We start from the raw sequence: 14,441 nt of genomic DNA on the forward strand, positions 1-14,441 counted from the left end.
CATGTATATACAGAATAATAGGCTATTTTCATCATAATCACAATTATGATTACTCCTTAGCCTCTCTCTTTCCATTTTGTGTCGGTCTGATGGTCGTATCGTCTGTGCGGCCGGGGTATACAGAAGGAGTATCATGCTATGTTTTTTAATGTTACACTGAAATTTAAAACCAGAAGATTGTAAGTGTGAAACAATATGTTTATTCATTATTTGTCTGCAAAATATTGTAATGCATATTTTGTAAATTATTGCATTTTCTGACCAACAAAATTTATTAAGATAAAAATAGAAAATAGAAATAATAATCATAATTGGGTTATCATGATTGATCATTATTATCCTAAAAAATGAAACCTACTCTGCATTAATTGGCACTGATCCTCGTCTCTTTGGCTTAAGCAGCATGTTGGCTTGGTTACGCAGCATGATGTGGATAATAGAGGGCGGTAGACGGCATGGTTCGCCATCCACCTGGATGGGTATCGTTGTCGTAGTGATGACCTTGGCCTCTCGGCATTGGCAGATTCGCTCGCCGTGACCTCCAACGTATAATGCAGCCTGGGATTGAAAGTGAAAGATATTCATAATCAGGTGATCTTATCTTGGAAAGAAGACAAAATTATAATTATTGCTTGGCCTCCGTACATCGGCAGATTTGCTTGCAGTGACCTCCAACTTTTCAGACAGCCTGGGATTGAAAGGGAAAAACATATCATAATCAGGGGATCTGATCTTGAAAGCAAGACAATTTATATGATTATTTGGCCTCTCGACATTGACAGATTCGTTCGCTGTGACCTCCAATATACAATGCAGCCTAGGATTGAAAGAGAAAAACACAATCTTAATCAAGTGATCTGATCTTGAAAAAAGAGACAAAATCATTGAACTAGGTCAAGAAGATTACATGACACATGTTATGCCTATATATAAAGAGCTTAATACCAAAAGGAGCTAAATCCACTTTTGATGAAAATTGAGTTATTGATATCAGAACATTGTTCACCTAAGTACCCGTCTTTCAAGAAAATCTTTTACCTAAATTTGGGAGCAATTATGAAAAAAATGCACCTTCTAATATCACTTTTCCACAGACGCCTGTACAAAATCTGGTAAACAATTTCTTTTTTTCTGAAGTTACAAAAATGGATTTAGCTCCTTTTGGAATTAACTCTTCATATGCTCCATATACAATTTAGTTCAACTGCACGTAGCTGAATTATCCACTTCAACAATGTACAACTAACCCTCACTCTTAATCTTATTTGTATCTGTCTCCCTAAAATAACCCAATCCTCCATCTGTGACAAAATAGGAAATAGAGCGCATTACATTTACGTCATCACGAAATCGGGGAGTGGAGAATGTGCATACATTGTGTGACTTACGATTTGTGATGGTGTGAATCCTATGATCTCTAAGAAGCCGTCGTCATGTCTCTGTTGTTCAAACTGAAGTGAGCTGGGATTTCCCCACGGAGTGGTGCCCGCACCATATCTGATCAAACAAACATAAATGCAATTCAATTTATTGATAGAGTCATACAAAAAAAAATGGAAATAAGATAATTGATAAAATCATTTGTGTCACGTTACCTCTTTTTTTTAGGAGTACGTTTGCATGCATTGAATTAGCCCCATGTATAAATGTAAATTAGGAAGTCCAGACTTTTCCCTCTACTTTGTAGTTCCTTTTTTAGTTACAAATTTGTTAATTTAATTACTCATTATTCATAAGTATCATTTGAGGGGTCCACAATTGTACAAGCATTGTTTTTTAGTGGACCCCTCTGTTTCCAATATGTTTTCCTAAATTGTTTTTAATGTTTATATTTGGTTTGTAATGTTTTGTTAAAAACACAAATAAATTGAATTGAATTGAATTGAATTGACTTAGATTGCAGGTGGCAAAGTGTCCCAGGTGCCCATTGGTGTCAAGACCTGCCTTAACCCCAATGAAGCAACTAATTTGCAAACATATGATATTGGAAGACACCAGTTTTCATATTTTCACTCCTTCGGATTTAGCAATGTGATGGTTATTTTACCTGACTGCTAAGAAAGCATAAATGCTTGTAAGTAAGCAACCAGACGGCCGACGGCTTTAGGTCCTCTCCGAGGGACATGGTAGTGAGGATTAATGCCTTACCAAAGGGCACTAGCGCATCACCTTGATTTCGAACCCGGGTCACTGGATTACGAGACCACTGCTCCACCGACTGAGCTATCGCGCCTCCTCTTGTTATATGTTATATTGCGAAAAGCAATTTTCCATCATATAAAACTGATAAATTCATGAACCTGCTTTTAATTTCAAGTAGGGCATTTTTTCCTCAGTCCAAATCTTTTAAATTCAATAATCATATTCAGAAGACTAAAACCGTCCATGTTAATTCAGGTCTTTGGTCTAGTTCTTTGATCAGGTCTAGAACAAGTTAGTGAAACAGGTCTTAGAAAGTGCCATAGAACAGGTCCTGAAAAAGCTCCTGGAACAAGTCTTGTAGCAATTCTTGACCAATCGTGGATAAGAACATGAAAGCGATCCAGGACTTACTTGGGGATATTGAGGAATAGTAGACAGTGTAGTTTGAGTTCCTGGATCCTACTGGTGAAGTCCACTCCATCACATTCTAGAGTGATCTTCTTGGTTAAGTCTTTGGACGCCCTCTTGAGGAGGTCTGTTCCCCCGGCCCGGGCGTAGTACATCTTGTTACGGAATCTGCTGTTGAACTTCTCTGGGTTGGCCTCTGTGATATGCAATGAGATAAAGAAATATTTACAATAAAGTTTAAATTATGTTATTTTGAAAGAAAATACTGGTAATTCACATTAAAAAAAACAATAGAGCTTAAATGAAGCAAAGTACAGTTCCTTGGCCCAAATATAACTGTCGTTTGGTGCACAATACCAAAGTATGCAAAATTCATGCCATTTTAACCACAAGTTGAAACACCTCTTGTTATGGGTACTTTAGACTATATATGGATATTTGAGTCTGAACAAATGTAGCATAACTCTTTGTTTTCTTGAACCTACTCAAACCTAGGGTGGTATACTGCATGCCTACAGATAAACTCTAACTTTGTTGGAGCCAGGAGTATTTTCTTCCTGAAACGGAAAAGGATACATGTACATGTAGTCTCTATCAGAATACAGCATTCAACGATGATAATATTTTTTTGTAAACCCAGTTGACGAAAAGACAGAGAAAATTGCTTGAATTTGTGGTATATTTGTGGTATATTTAAACAATATCGAATTGATATTTTGCACCCAAAGCCCTTGAAACGCAATTTTACCACTACCTTCAAGGGTTGAAATGATCTTATTCTGAAAGAAAATTTTTTATTTCACTAATACTGATCTCATCTTGTTCAGTATATTCTAGAGAGTTAGTGTAGTGTAATTATGTCAAAATTCAAACAATGTAATTTATTCACAAGAAAAGCTGGCTGTTTCATTTTAACAGTGCAAAACGAAATATACACATGTGTGCACATTTATTTAATTAATACATGGTGTAAACATTTTTCATGTAAAAGATAAGCATTTCAAGGCATGTGGATAAAAGGTGCTAAAATTAGACATTTCTCACTATTTAAAAAAAAAAAAAACTTATCTATGGATTGAATGCATATCCTTATAACATAGAAAGATATTTTGTGTAGGCAGCATGTTTTGTTAGGCCTAACATAAAAACTTGTTGTATTGCCCTTTGCGACCGACCCAAAAATCTGAAAATCTATGGATCCGCATTTCTAAAAATATGTATTTTGTTCAAACATTAAAAACTGAAAAATATTGGCCCAAAGAGGGCGACAAAAAAAAGTTAAAAAAAAACAAAACTTTTCTGATCGACCGACCGATGTTTTGACACCTAAAGGGCAATACAACAATTTTTTTTTTAGGCCTTGTATCAGAATCATGCAGTTACCCATATGTGCAGACAAGGATGCTACCCAGTCTCGGGCACTCTAACCATACCGTTTCTTCTGCACTTACCTCTTGATTCGTGGAATTCTAATGCTGTTCTTGCATCGGCTCCTAAGCTGAAGTAATTGTTGAAAACATCCAATGGCTTGGTGTCGATGTCCCGCTCCTCTTTCGTCAGCGCAACGTCAGGATTAGGTTCATTGATGAGATTCCACCTAAAACAAATGAAAGGACAATTTGGTTAGTGAGGTCACATCAACATGACGAAAACTCTCCGTTAGAGAAAATTCAGTGAATTGTCTCATAGACTTTAGTTTGGTCCTAAGCACTTTGATATAGTCATTATCATTAAGTAAACAAGACCCTTCCTTATCTGCTGGTGAACTTATCCCTCTGTCAATACAAGGCTATTAAGGACTTAATCCCTGTATCAACAGAGCTTGCGTACATTTAGGTGAGCCTGGAGCGTTGGGTTAGTCTAGAATTCAGACAATAATTATTGGTTTCAGCATGGACCTGCGAGAAGTAAATTAGATGTATTGTGGTACCAGCAACTGGCAACTTTGGAACTCAAGTCGAGCAATAAGTGTTACTAGCATATTTACGAGACGCTGCATTCCGAAAGAAAGAAATGAATGAAGGAAATAAACGTCAATATCACCGGCGCTTGAGACAGATTGCAGGAGAAATAGAAGCAAAAACATTTCAATATCGCTGTTACCGGCTTTTTAATATTACACAAATTATGCCAACGGAAAAAAAGAAATGAATGAAGGAAATGAATGCCTACAGCACCAGCGCTTGAGAAATATAAAGAGAGACATGTCTCAGGAGATCGAGAAGCGAAAACAATTCAATTTAGCTAATGTTACCGGATTTTATATGACAAATAGTACGCCAACAGAAAGAAAGAAATGAATGAAGAAAATGAACGCAGATCGCTGGAGAGAGAGAAGCGAAAACAATTCAATGTCGCTGATGTTACCGGCTTCATGACAAAAGGTAAGCCAACGGAAAGAAAGAAATGAATGAAGAAAATGAATTCCAATATCACCATCGCTTGAGAATTATGAAGAAAGACAGATTGCAGGAGATCGAGAGAAGCGAAAACAATTCAATTTGGCTGGTCCATCTATCATGACAAAAAGTAAGCAACGGAAAGAAAGAAATGAATGAACAAAAATGAACTTGTCAATATAACAATTAAGCGTTTGAGCAATATAAAGAGAGACGGATCTCGGGAGAGAGCAAAGCGAAAACAATTAAAATATCGCTGATGTTACCGGCTTTATTACAAAAAGTAAGCCAACGGAAAGTAAAGAAAATGAATGAAGAAAATGAATGCCAATATCATCAGCGCTTGAGAATTTTAAAGAGAGACAGATCGCGGGAGATCGAGAGAAGCGAAAACAATTCAATTTGGCTGACGTTACTACCATCTATCATGACAAAAAGTAAGCAACGGAAAGAAAGAAAATAAATGAAGAAAATGAATGCCAATATCATCAGCGCTTGAGAATTTTAAAGAGAGAAAGATCGCGGGAGATCGAGAGAAGCGAAAAAATTCAATAGCTGATGTTACCGTCTATCATGAAATAAGTAAGCCAACGGAAAGAAAGAAATGAATGAACAAAAATGAACTTGTCAATATAACAATTAAGCGCTTGAGCAATATAAAGAGAGACGGATCTCGGGAGAGAGCAAAGCGAAAACAATTAAAATATCGCTGATGTTACTACCGTCTATCATGACAAAAAGTAAGCCAACGGAAAGTAAAGAAAATTAATGAAGAAAATGAATGCCAATATCATCAGCGCTTGAGAATTTTAAAGAGAGACAGATCGCGGGAGATCGAGAGAAGCGAAAACAATACAATTTGGCTGATGTTACTACCGTCTATAATGACAAAAAGTAAGCAACGGAAAGAAAGAAAATGAATGAAGAAAATGAATACCAATATCATCAGCGCTTGAGAATTTTAAAGAGAGACAGATCGCGGGAGATCGAGAGAAGCGAAAAAATTCAATAGCTGATGTTACCGTCTATTATGAAATAAGAAAGCCAACGGAAAGAAAGAAATGAATGAAAAAAAGAATTCCTATATCACCATCGCTTGAGAATTATGAAGAGAGACAGATTGCGGGAGATCGAGAGAAGCGAAAACAATTCAATTTGGCTGATGTTACTACCGTCTATCATGACAAAAAGTAAGCAACGGAAAGAAAGAAATGAATGTCAATATAACAATTGAGCGCTTGAGCAATATAAAGAGAGACGGATCGCAGGAGAGAGCGAAGCAAAAACAATTAAAATATCGCTGTTACCGGCTTTATTACAAAAAGTAAGCCAACGGAAAGTAAAGAAAATGAATGAAGAAAATGAAAGCCAATATCATCAGCGCTTGAGAATTATAAATAGAGAGAAGCGAAACCAATTCAATTTCCACGCTCTGTGCGAGAGTGGGAGGGGGTGTAATTAAGACAAGAATTAAGTTTCGAGAACGGTACAACGAATCGTCTTCTTTCTCTAATAATTTAATGAAGCGTCAAAGCTTCCGCGCTTTGCGCTGGAGAGGGGGTTGGAACTGAATTTATGCAAGAATTAAGAGTCGAGAACGGTACAACGAATCGTCTTCTTTCTCAATAATTCATTAATTGATAAAACGTCAAAGCTTTCGCTTTTTTGCGCAGGAGGGGGTGGGGAACTGAAATCAGACAATAATTTAGAGTCGAGTACGGTACAACGGCTCGTCTTCTTTCTAGAATAATTAAATGAAGCGTTATAAAGCGCGGGAGGGGGGGGGTGTTAATTAAGACAAGGATTTAGAGTCGAGAACAGTACTACGAATCGCCTTCTTTGTATTATGATTTAATGTAACGTCAAAACTTCCGCGCTTTGCGCGTGAGTGAGGGGGGGGGGGATGAATTCAGACAAGAAATAAGATTCGAGATTGGTACAACGAATCGTCTTCTTTCTCAATAATTGCAAAAATGTCAAAGCCTCCGCGCTTTGCGCCATAAGGGGGTGGTGAACTGAAATGAGACAAGAATTGAGAGTCGAGAACGGTACAACTAATCGTCTTCTTTCTCAAATAATTAAATGAAGCATTAAAAGCGCGGGAGGGGGGGGGGGGTCTTATTTAAGACAGGGATTTAGAGTCGAGAACGGTACATGAATATCTAATGATTAACTGAAGCGTTAAAAGCGCGGGAGGGGGGAATCTTATTCAAGAGAAGGATTTATAGTCGAGAACGGTACAACGAATCGTTTTCTTTGTCTAATGATTTAATGAAACTTCAAAGCTTTCGCGCTTTGCGCGTGAATGGAGGGGGGAGGGCTGAATTCAGACAAGAATTAAGATTCGAAAACGGTACAACGAATCGTCTTCTTTCTCAAATAATTAAATGAAGCGTTAAAAGCGCGGGAGGGGGGGGGGTCTTATTTAAGACAGGGATTTAGAGTCGAGAACGGTACAACGAATCGCCTTCTTTGTCTCATGATTTAATGAAACGTAAAAAAGCGCGGGAGGGGGGGGGGTCTTATTTAAGACAAGGATGAAGAGTCGAAACGGTACGACGATTCGTTTTCTTCCACTATAAATAATGTAATGAAACTTCAAAGCTTTCGCGCTTCGGACCAAAAAATAAAATAAGAGAAGGTGATTTTAGGAAGAAACAATTAATAATTACTTAAGGAAAGACAGAAAAAGAAAATGAGAAAATGATGAAGACAAAGAACAACATAAGAGAAGGTGGTAGAAGGAAGAAACACAGGATATCGTAAGGAAAGAGAGGAAGAGGAAATAATAAAATGATAACAACAAACAATAGCATAAGAGATGATAGAACAAAGAATAACATTAAGTAATTAAGACAAAAATAGAAAATGATTAAGAATACATAATGGAAAGATAGAACAAAGGATGAAAGATGGAAAAAAACAAAGATTAACATAAGGAAAGACAGAAAAAAGAAGGTGATAGAAGGAAGAAACAAAGAATAGCGTAAGTAAAGATAGGAAAAGGAAATAATGGAATAATAAAAACAAACAATAACATTAGAGAAGGTGATAAAAGGTAGTAACATAACATAATGAATTTAAGACAGAAAGAATACTGCTTAGGTCGGTTTATTAAAACAAAAGCAATGAAGAGAACACAGCGAAGGTCTAGTAACTAGACTACTCTCATTCAACAACAATAAACATCGCTCAGACACGCAGCTCAGAAATTGTCACACAACCTTCTCCGAGTTTGATTCTGATGCCAGCGCACGCAGTGCACTTACGCATACAGTTTTCTAACGAGACCGTACGTGCTACAGCGAGGGAAGAACGTACACGTAGTGTGCCTCGCTAGAAAATTGGACGAAACTTGGAAAAGACCCGTATGTCTATGCGACAATCTGCGCTCAAGCGTAGGCTGAGCAGCGTGGGCTGAGCGCACGATCTCATATTTATCTCCGCTTTTGCTGGTTCATTTTTTCCCGTTCAAAATTGCATTTGAGGTAGCAGTTCATTTTCAAATTTCTGGTAATAAAATCAAATTCAAAATAAAACATGAAATTAAAAAAAACATGTGCACTAATATGCGCAGTCATACAAGCTGGTCAGTCATAAGAGGGCTTAATCTGATGCAGCTGCTTAACAGCCGGTCGAAACGTGATTGACAGCTCTCTCCACGAGAAGAAGGGGGAAAAAGTTTCCTGAAGTGAGTCAAATCTGAAATTTGTTCGGGAGTATCAATATCATATCTCCGGTATTACTTGCCCAATTTTTGTGCTTTGAAGTTTTTTGGGGCAAATGAATCCCTAAGAACAAATTTCGGGAGAAAAAAAACACAGATTTGTGTAACTTTGGGATTTTTTTCTTCACATTTTCTCTTCAGCCAGACTCTGTTGACGGGTCTTATCAGCGCGTCATTGGCAATGGATTAGGAAAGTGATAAGAACGGGAGGTCCTTCTCCAGGCTCGTTTTCAAACTCTATGAGACAATCTCCGAGTTAGGGACACTAAAGTCGGAATCTCTCTAGCGAGGAATTTTCGTAATGAGGCATAATGTTAGCACCTTTAAAAATCAGGCTGTAGCAAAAAAACATTTATGCCAGATTATGACAGATAAACAGGGGCGATTTTGGATGCAGATGTGTTTTATTTCCCCCAAAACATAGTTTGGCAAAATGTTGCGTTAAAATAAAATGAAATAAGCATAGTGTATCTTCCAATTTCAGTATCTTAAACACAGATTGTGGAGTACATGTAATAATCTATTTAAAAAAAAACAGATGTGAAGTTATAGTTGTAGAGGTGTTGTGGTCTAGGATAAGTCACCCGACTGCAGATCACAAGGTACGAGGTTCAAGTCCCCCCACAGCACTAATGTCCTTTGGCAAGACGTTAATCTACATTTGCTACTCTCCACCCAGGTGTAAATGGGTACCTGATATGCTTGAGCGCTAGCTACTTTGGCAGCTCGGCTACAACCAGGGTAATATGTGTAAAGCGCCATGAACGTCAGAGCCTGGGGTATACCGGCACTATATATCCATATTATTATTATTATATTGATTATGTATTTAATTGTCATTTTCAAATCTAACTCAAGGGATGAGTTCTTGACTTGCCTGTCGAGTTGAACGACTGGTCCTTCTTCCACCTGCTGTAAGATCTTGGAGATGGGTTCATCGGTGTAACCCTAGAGAGAGGAGAAGGAGACAAACAAAAACAATGAGACAAGAAGAAGAAAAGGATGAAACAGAAGAAGGAAAAGATGGAGAAGAAAGAAGAAAGAATAGTAAGGGAAAAAAAAGAAGAAGAAGAAGAAGAAGAGGAAGAAGAAGAAGAAGAAGAGAAGAAGAAGAAGAAGAAGAAGAAGAAGAAGAAGGAGATGAGGAAGATGAGGAAGAAGAAGATGAGGAAGAAGAAGAAGGAGATGAGGAAGAAGAAGAAGAAGAAGAAGAAGAAGAAGAAGAAGAAGAAGAAGAAGAAGAAGGAGATGAGGAAGAAGAAGACAAAGAAGATGAAGAAGATGAGGAAGAAGATGAGGAAGAAGAAGATGAAGAAGATGAAGACAAAGAAGAAGAAGAAGAAGAAGAAGAAGAAGAAGAAGAAGAAGAAGAAGGAGAAGAAGATGATGAGGAAGAAGAAGATGAGGAAGAAGAAGACAAAGAAGATGAAGAAGAAGAAGATGAGGAACAGAGGAAGACAAAGAACAAGACTAAGAACACAAAGTAAAACAAGAGGAAGAACAAGAAAAACAAGAACTAGAACAAGAAAGAGGAAGACAAAGAGGATGACGAAGAACTCAAAGTAGAAGAAGAAGACAAAGAAAACAAAGTAGAAGAAGAAGATGATGAAGAAGAAGAAGACGAAGAGGAAGAAGAAGAAGAAGAAAAAGAAGAAGAAAAAGATGATGATGAAGAAGACAAAGAGGATTAAGTAGAAGAAGGAGACAAAGAGGAAGAAGAAAAAGAAGACAAAGAAGATATGATTGTTACTTACCCTTCCCCAATTGATAGTCCTGGCCAGATCATTTCCTGTACCAAGAGGTAGTACTGCTACTGGAGGCATTGGTTTGAATTTCAGCTTATCAATCTCTGACAGGATCCACCCGACAGTGCCGTCTCCTCCGCACGCTAAGATCCTCAGGTTAGGTACTTTCTTGAAGATCTCAAGACTGAAACAGACAAAAAAGGATAGAAATATTTTAATTATAATATTTCTACCTTTAAGCTGCTAAACACACACAAAGGAGTTTCTTTTAGACCAATGCACACAGTAATCGTAGTAGACTTTCAAAAATAGAAACTACCTATACATGTACAGAGAAAGTGTAATATACATATGCCTAAGGGACAAGGAATATTCACAAAACAGAAATATGAGGACTAAATTGTGATCTAAATCTCATAACATTTGCACTCATTCACATATCGTCGGCCGAGTGGCAGAAGTGCATTAGCATGTGAGCGACTCAAAAACTACTTTTCGATTTATTTGCATTTAAAGATTTTTTTAAATATTTAAACTGATCTCCATCCCGAAAATTGGTTTAAAACATTAAAGACTAATAGAAATATTGTGGTAGAACACGGCCACAATTTTTTCCTCTGAAATAAGTCAGTTTTATAAAAGTTTGAGGCAATTTAGTGCTAATGCCCTTCTGCTTCAAGTTTCATTATTGACCTGAAATTTAAGCTAATGCCCTTCTGCCAGCCAGGCGACGATATATACGACATCTCACTTCCAGTGATCTTTCTTAACCCGTTGACTACTGCATTTTCTCACTCTCATTAATAATAATAATAAGATATTTGTACAACGCAAATTGCAAATTGCCTCTAAGCGGTTTAGAAGAAAAATAGTTGATAAGTAAAGGAGACAGAATTTGCATTACAAATTACATCAATTCAATTAACATTAAAACTTAATACAGGAGCTACCCGGTTCCAGTGGGTTAAAATACAAAGCAATTTCCTGTTTCTCCTTTTCCTAAAAAAATGCACAAAAAACAATTCTGATTATATACAAAAAAAAGGAATAATATTGCTCTTTGAATCAGGATCAGATTGGGTATGAATTGAATCTTTAGGTTTGTCTTCATCTGCTTGAGATTGCCAAATAGCCTGATATTTCTGATTTGGGAATTAAGCCCGAAGTTACAAATTGTATCTTTATCAGCTCAAGACACGACCTCGAAACTCGAATTCAAGATACTTTGCTTAGCGTTCAGTCTTCGGGCTTGTGAAAGCGCACTGGACAAATAGCGGGATATTTTGCAAACTAGCCCAAGATATCTTGTCCAAATATCCCACTATTTGCAACTGCAGGCTGATGAAGACGCAAATTAGATGGAAAATTTGTGATCGGGATAGTTAAAAATAGCGGGTTATTTGGCAATCTCGAGATGATGAGGACAGGCCTAATGACTTACCCTTCCCTGGGTCCACCTTGTGAGAGGTCAAAGACTTGTCTAGGGTTCATTAACCACTGGAACTTAGTCATCAACTTCCCTCCCTGGTATGGGAAGAGGTTAAAGAAAGAGAGAGAGAGAGAGCGAGAGAGAGAGAGAGAGAGAGAGAGAGTATGGGGAGAAATGAAAGAGAGAGAAGGTATTATTCAGCATATTTACGTATTTATTTAACTGATTTTCCTATCTTCAGACCTTGTAAAGCGCTGTGTGAGAGCGCTTTATAGATGAACATGTTAATATCGTTATTAGTTACCGTATTTAACGGTGTATTAACCGCACCTTTTTGCCGCCGAAAAAAATTCAAAGTCGGGGGGTGCGGCTTATACATGGTACACCCAATTTTTTTTTTTGAAGTTTCGATTTATGCCCCTCCACCTGGCGCTATGCCTGGCAATGTCTCCTAGCTCAGTAATCGGTGTGTTGACTCACCACTTGGAAACTAGAACAACACTCAAATTTGTCTGTCATCTTGGTTTGAAAGTAATCTTTCTGATAGATTTCAATATGTAGTTTGTAATAATAATTCCTCCAATTTTTCTTCTATTACATGGCGTACCACAAGGTTCTATCCTAAGTCCTCTACTGTTTTTTAAGTCGGCAAAAAAAAAGTCGGCAAAAAAAAAAAAAAAAAAAAAAAAAATTAGGGCGAAAAAGAGGGGTGCGGTTAATACACGAGGGCGGTTTATACAACGTTAATTACGGTTACCTAAATATTCTTATTTACTACATAAACAATCTTTTTTTATACTAATTTCAAGATATGGTATTGTTTCCACAATGTAATTATGTTATTTCATTTTTAAACTTAGAAAATTAAGCCCTTTCTTACCTGATTCCCACCACTCTTTGGATTGATAAAGACAAGGACAGGTTTCATTAACGGAGATGGAATGGGCTTTATGATGAACGGCCTCTGAATCTTGCCTTCTTCCTTCTTTGATATTGACTTTCTCTTGATCGACGGCTTCTTCTTTTTCCTCTGGGAACTTTTGAAGGACCCCTGTAAAACACAAGAGAAAAGCGGTCCTTATAAACAGGTGGTCTTTACAGATAGACGGTGGCTAAGGCAGGTTTGACTGTACAAAATCAAAGAATAGCGATGAATATCTATAATAATAATACGCTAAGGCTACGCGGGGGGCGCGACGTCTCGGCGAGCCTTTGTATTCTATTGTTTTTTAATGAGATCGCCGACCCAAGTTGGTGCGGCTATCTCCTCCTGAACCCTCCCCTCGGGGTACCCGTGCCCGGTGCCATCGTCCGCGGGAGAGTCTACTCTGTGGAATTGGCTATACTCCGCCCGAGGTCCTCCTCCGTGTCGACGTCCAGGGCGAAAAAAGACGCGACATGCATAATGCAGGATATGCGTGACGACAGAGATACCTCATGGATATTCAACATAACATCCGTAGACACACGACCGATGACTATCCACTCACATTAAGTTGCGTATTAAATGCACGATGGACAGGGTCGGGATTACCCGAGTAAAGCATCTTTCTATAGGATATCCATTGTAGTAGCGCTGCACAAGCAACAGAGATACACACGAAGCTTCCCGTCCACGTCCAAACTTAGAGACCTATTTCCATCATTATTGCCGCGATTTTTATATAGTTTTCTTGAATGGAGGTATGAAATCAAAGCTTATTTTGTGATTATGACGGTTAATGTATACTACATTTTGATTATCACTTTCTAAAGGAAAGTTTTCACAAGAAAACCATTGGACTGACAGTTGCAGTCGCAAGCTGCCTTCAGTCCTCACACATACTACACACAGTGCAGTGTAACACCGGCACCGCGCACCGCAGGCTTCCGAGGCCTGCGGCGTCGGTGTTCGAGCTTCATGGAGTTACGCTGGAGTGTGTGCGAGTTCGATCAGCTGAGCTGAGCTCGAGTCGAAGAGATTTGACACTTTGAAATTGTTATCTGTTGGTTTGCATCACGATTTCAATATAGTTTCGTGAATAGATTTACGAAACCTGAGCTTAGAATTAGTAAAAGTATTACTAATGTCTACGTTTTTAAACGACTGTCTGATTTTCTTGTGAAAATTTTACTTTGAAAAATGATTATCGAAATTCATGGTCAGAAATAATCACAATCTAGATCTATTAATTATGTTACAGTTCTTGCATCAAAGCAATGCATGAAAACTTAGTTATTGAACTAGAAAAATGTTTTTTTTTTAAATAGGCAATTAGACCTATGAAGTATTAAGCCTGAAACCTTCGCCTACTAAACAAATCTCAACAAAGTGTAGGCCTATCCTTTTATGAATTAATGAAAAAGTAGCCCCAGAAAAAAGAGCCCCCGAAAGTTGAAAAAGTAGCCCTCGAAAATTTCCCAAAAATTTGAAATGGAGCCCGGCCGAAATGAAAAAACTTAATTTTTTGCCTGCCCCCCACCCTCTAGAATCCCGCGGATTTCCGCGGGTCCTGAGTTGAGTGTATATATAATATAGGCGTGGGGTCCACGGGTTTCAAGGGGCCATAAACCCCCAAAAGCTCGGGGGTTACGTTCTTCAAAGTTGGGGG

The 14,441-nt window shown here is 37.9% G+C and overlaps 1 protein-coding gene across 6 annotated transcripts in view; it reads right to left on the reverse strand.

Annotated features, from left to right (window-relative positions):
* LOC591406 (diacylglycerol kinase zeta) overlaps window positions 1–14,441 on the reverse strand; it is a 49,447-nt gene that overhangs the window by 21,322 nt on the left and 13,684 nt on the right. For all 6 annotated transcript variants that reach the window (XR_004064509.1, XR_004064510.1, XM_030987991.1 and 3 more), the window contains exons 7-14: window positions 12,731–12,901; window positions 11,863–11,945; window positions 10,431–10,605; window positions 9,554–9,624; window positions 4,002–4,147; window positions 2,554–2,746; window positions 1,389–1,497; window positions 359–558 (exon numbers count right to left, since the gene is read on the reverse strand). Coding sequence is in view for 4 of the 6 variants with exons in the window: in XM_030987991.1 (XP_030843851.1) it covers window positions 359–558; window positions 1,389–1,497; window positions 2,554–2,746; window positions 4,002–4,147; window positions 9,554–9,624; window positions 10,431–10,605; window positions 11,863–11,945; window positions 12,731–12,901 (1,148 nt within the window). In the remaining 2 variants the exon portion in view is untranslated. The remainder of the gene's footprint in view (window positions 1–358; window positions 559–1,388; window positions 1,498–2,553; window positions 2,747–4,001; window positions 4,148–9,553; window positions 9,625–10,430; window positions 10,606–11,862; window positions 11,946–12,730; window positions 12,902–14,441) is intronic.

Source organism: Strongylocentrotus purpuratus, unplaced genomic scaffold, assembly GCF_000002235.5.
Source record: "Strongylocentrotus purpuratus isolate Spur 01 unplaced genomic scaffold, Spur_5.0 spur5_scaffold_17, whole genome shotgun sequence".
Lineage (NCBI taxonomy): Eukaryota > Metazoa > Echinodermata > Echinoidea > Camarodonta > Strongylocentrotidae > Strongylocentrotus > Strongylocentrotus purpuratus.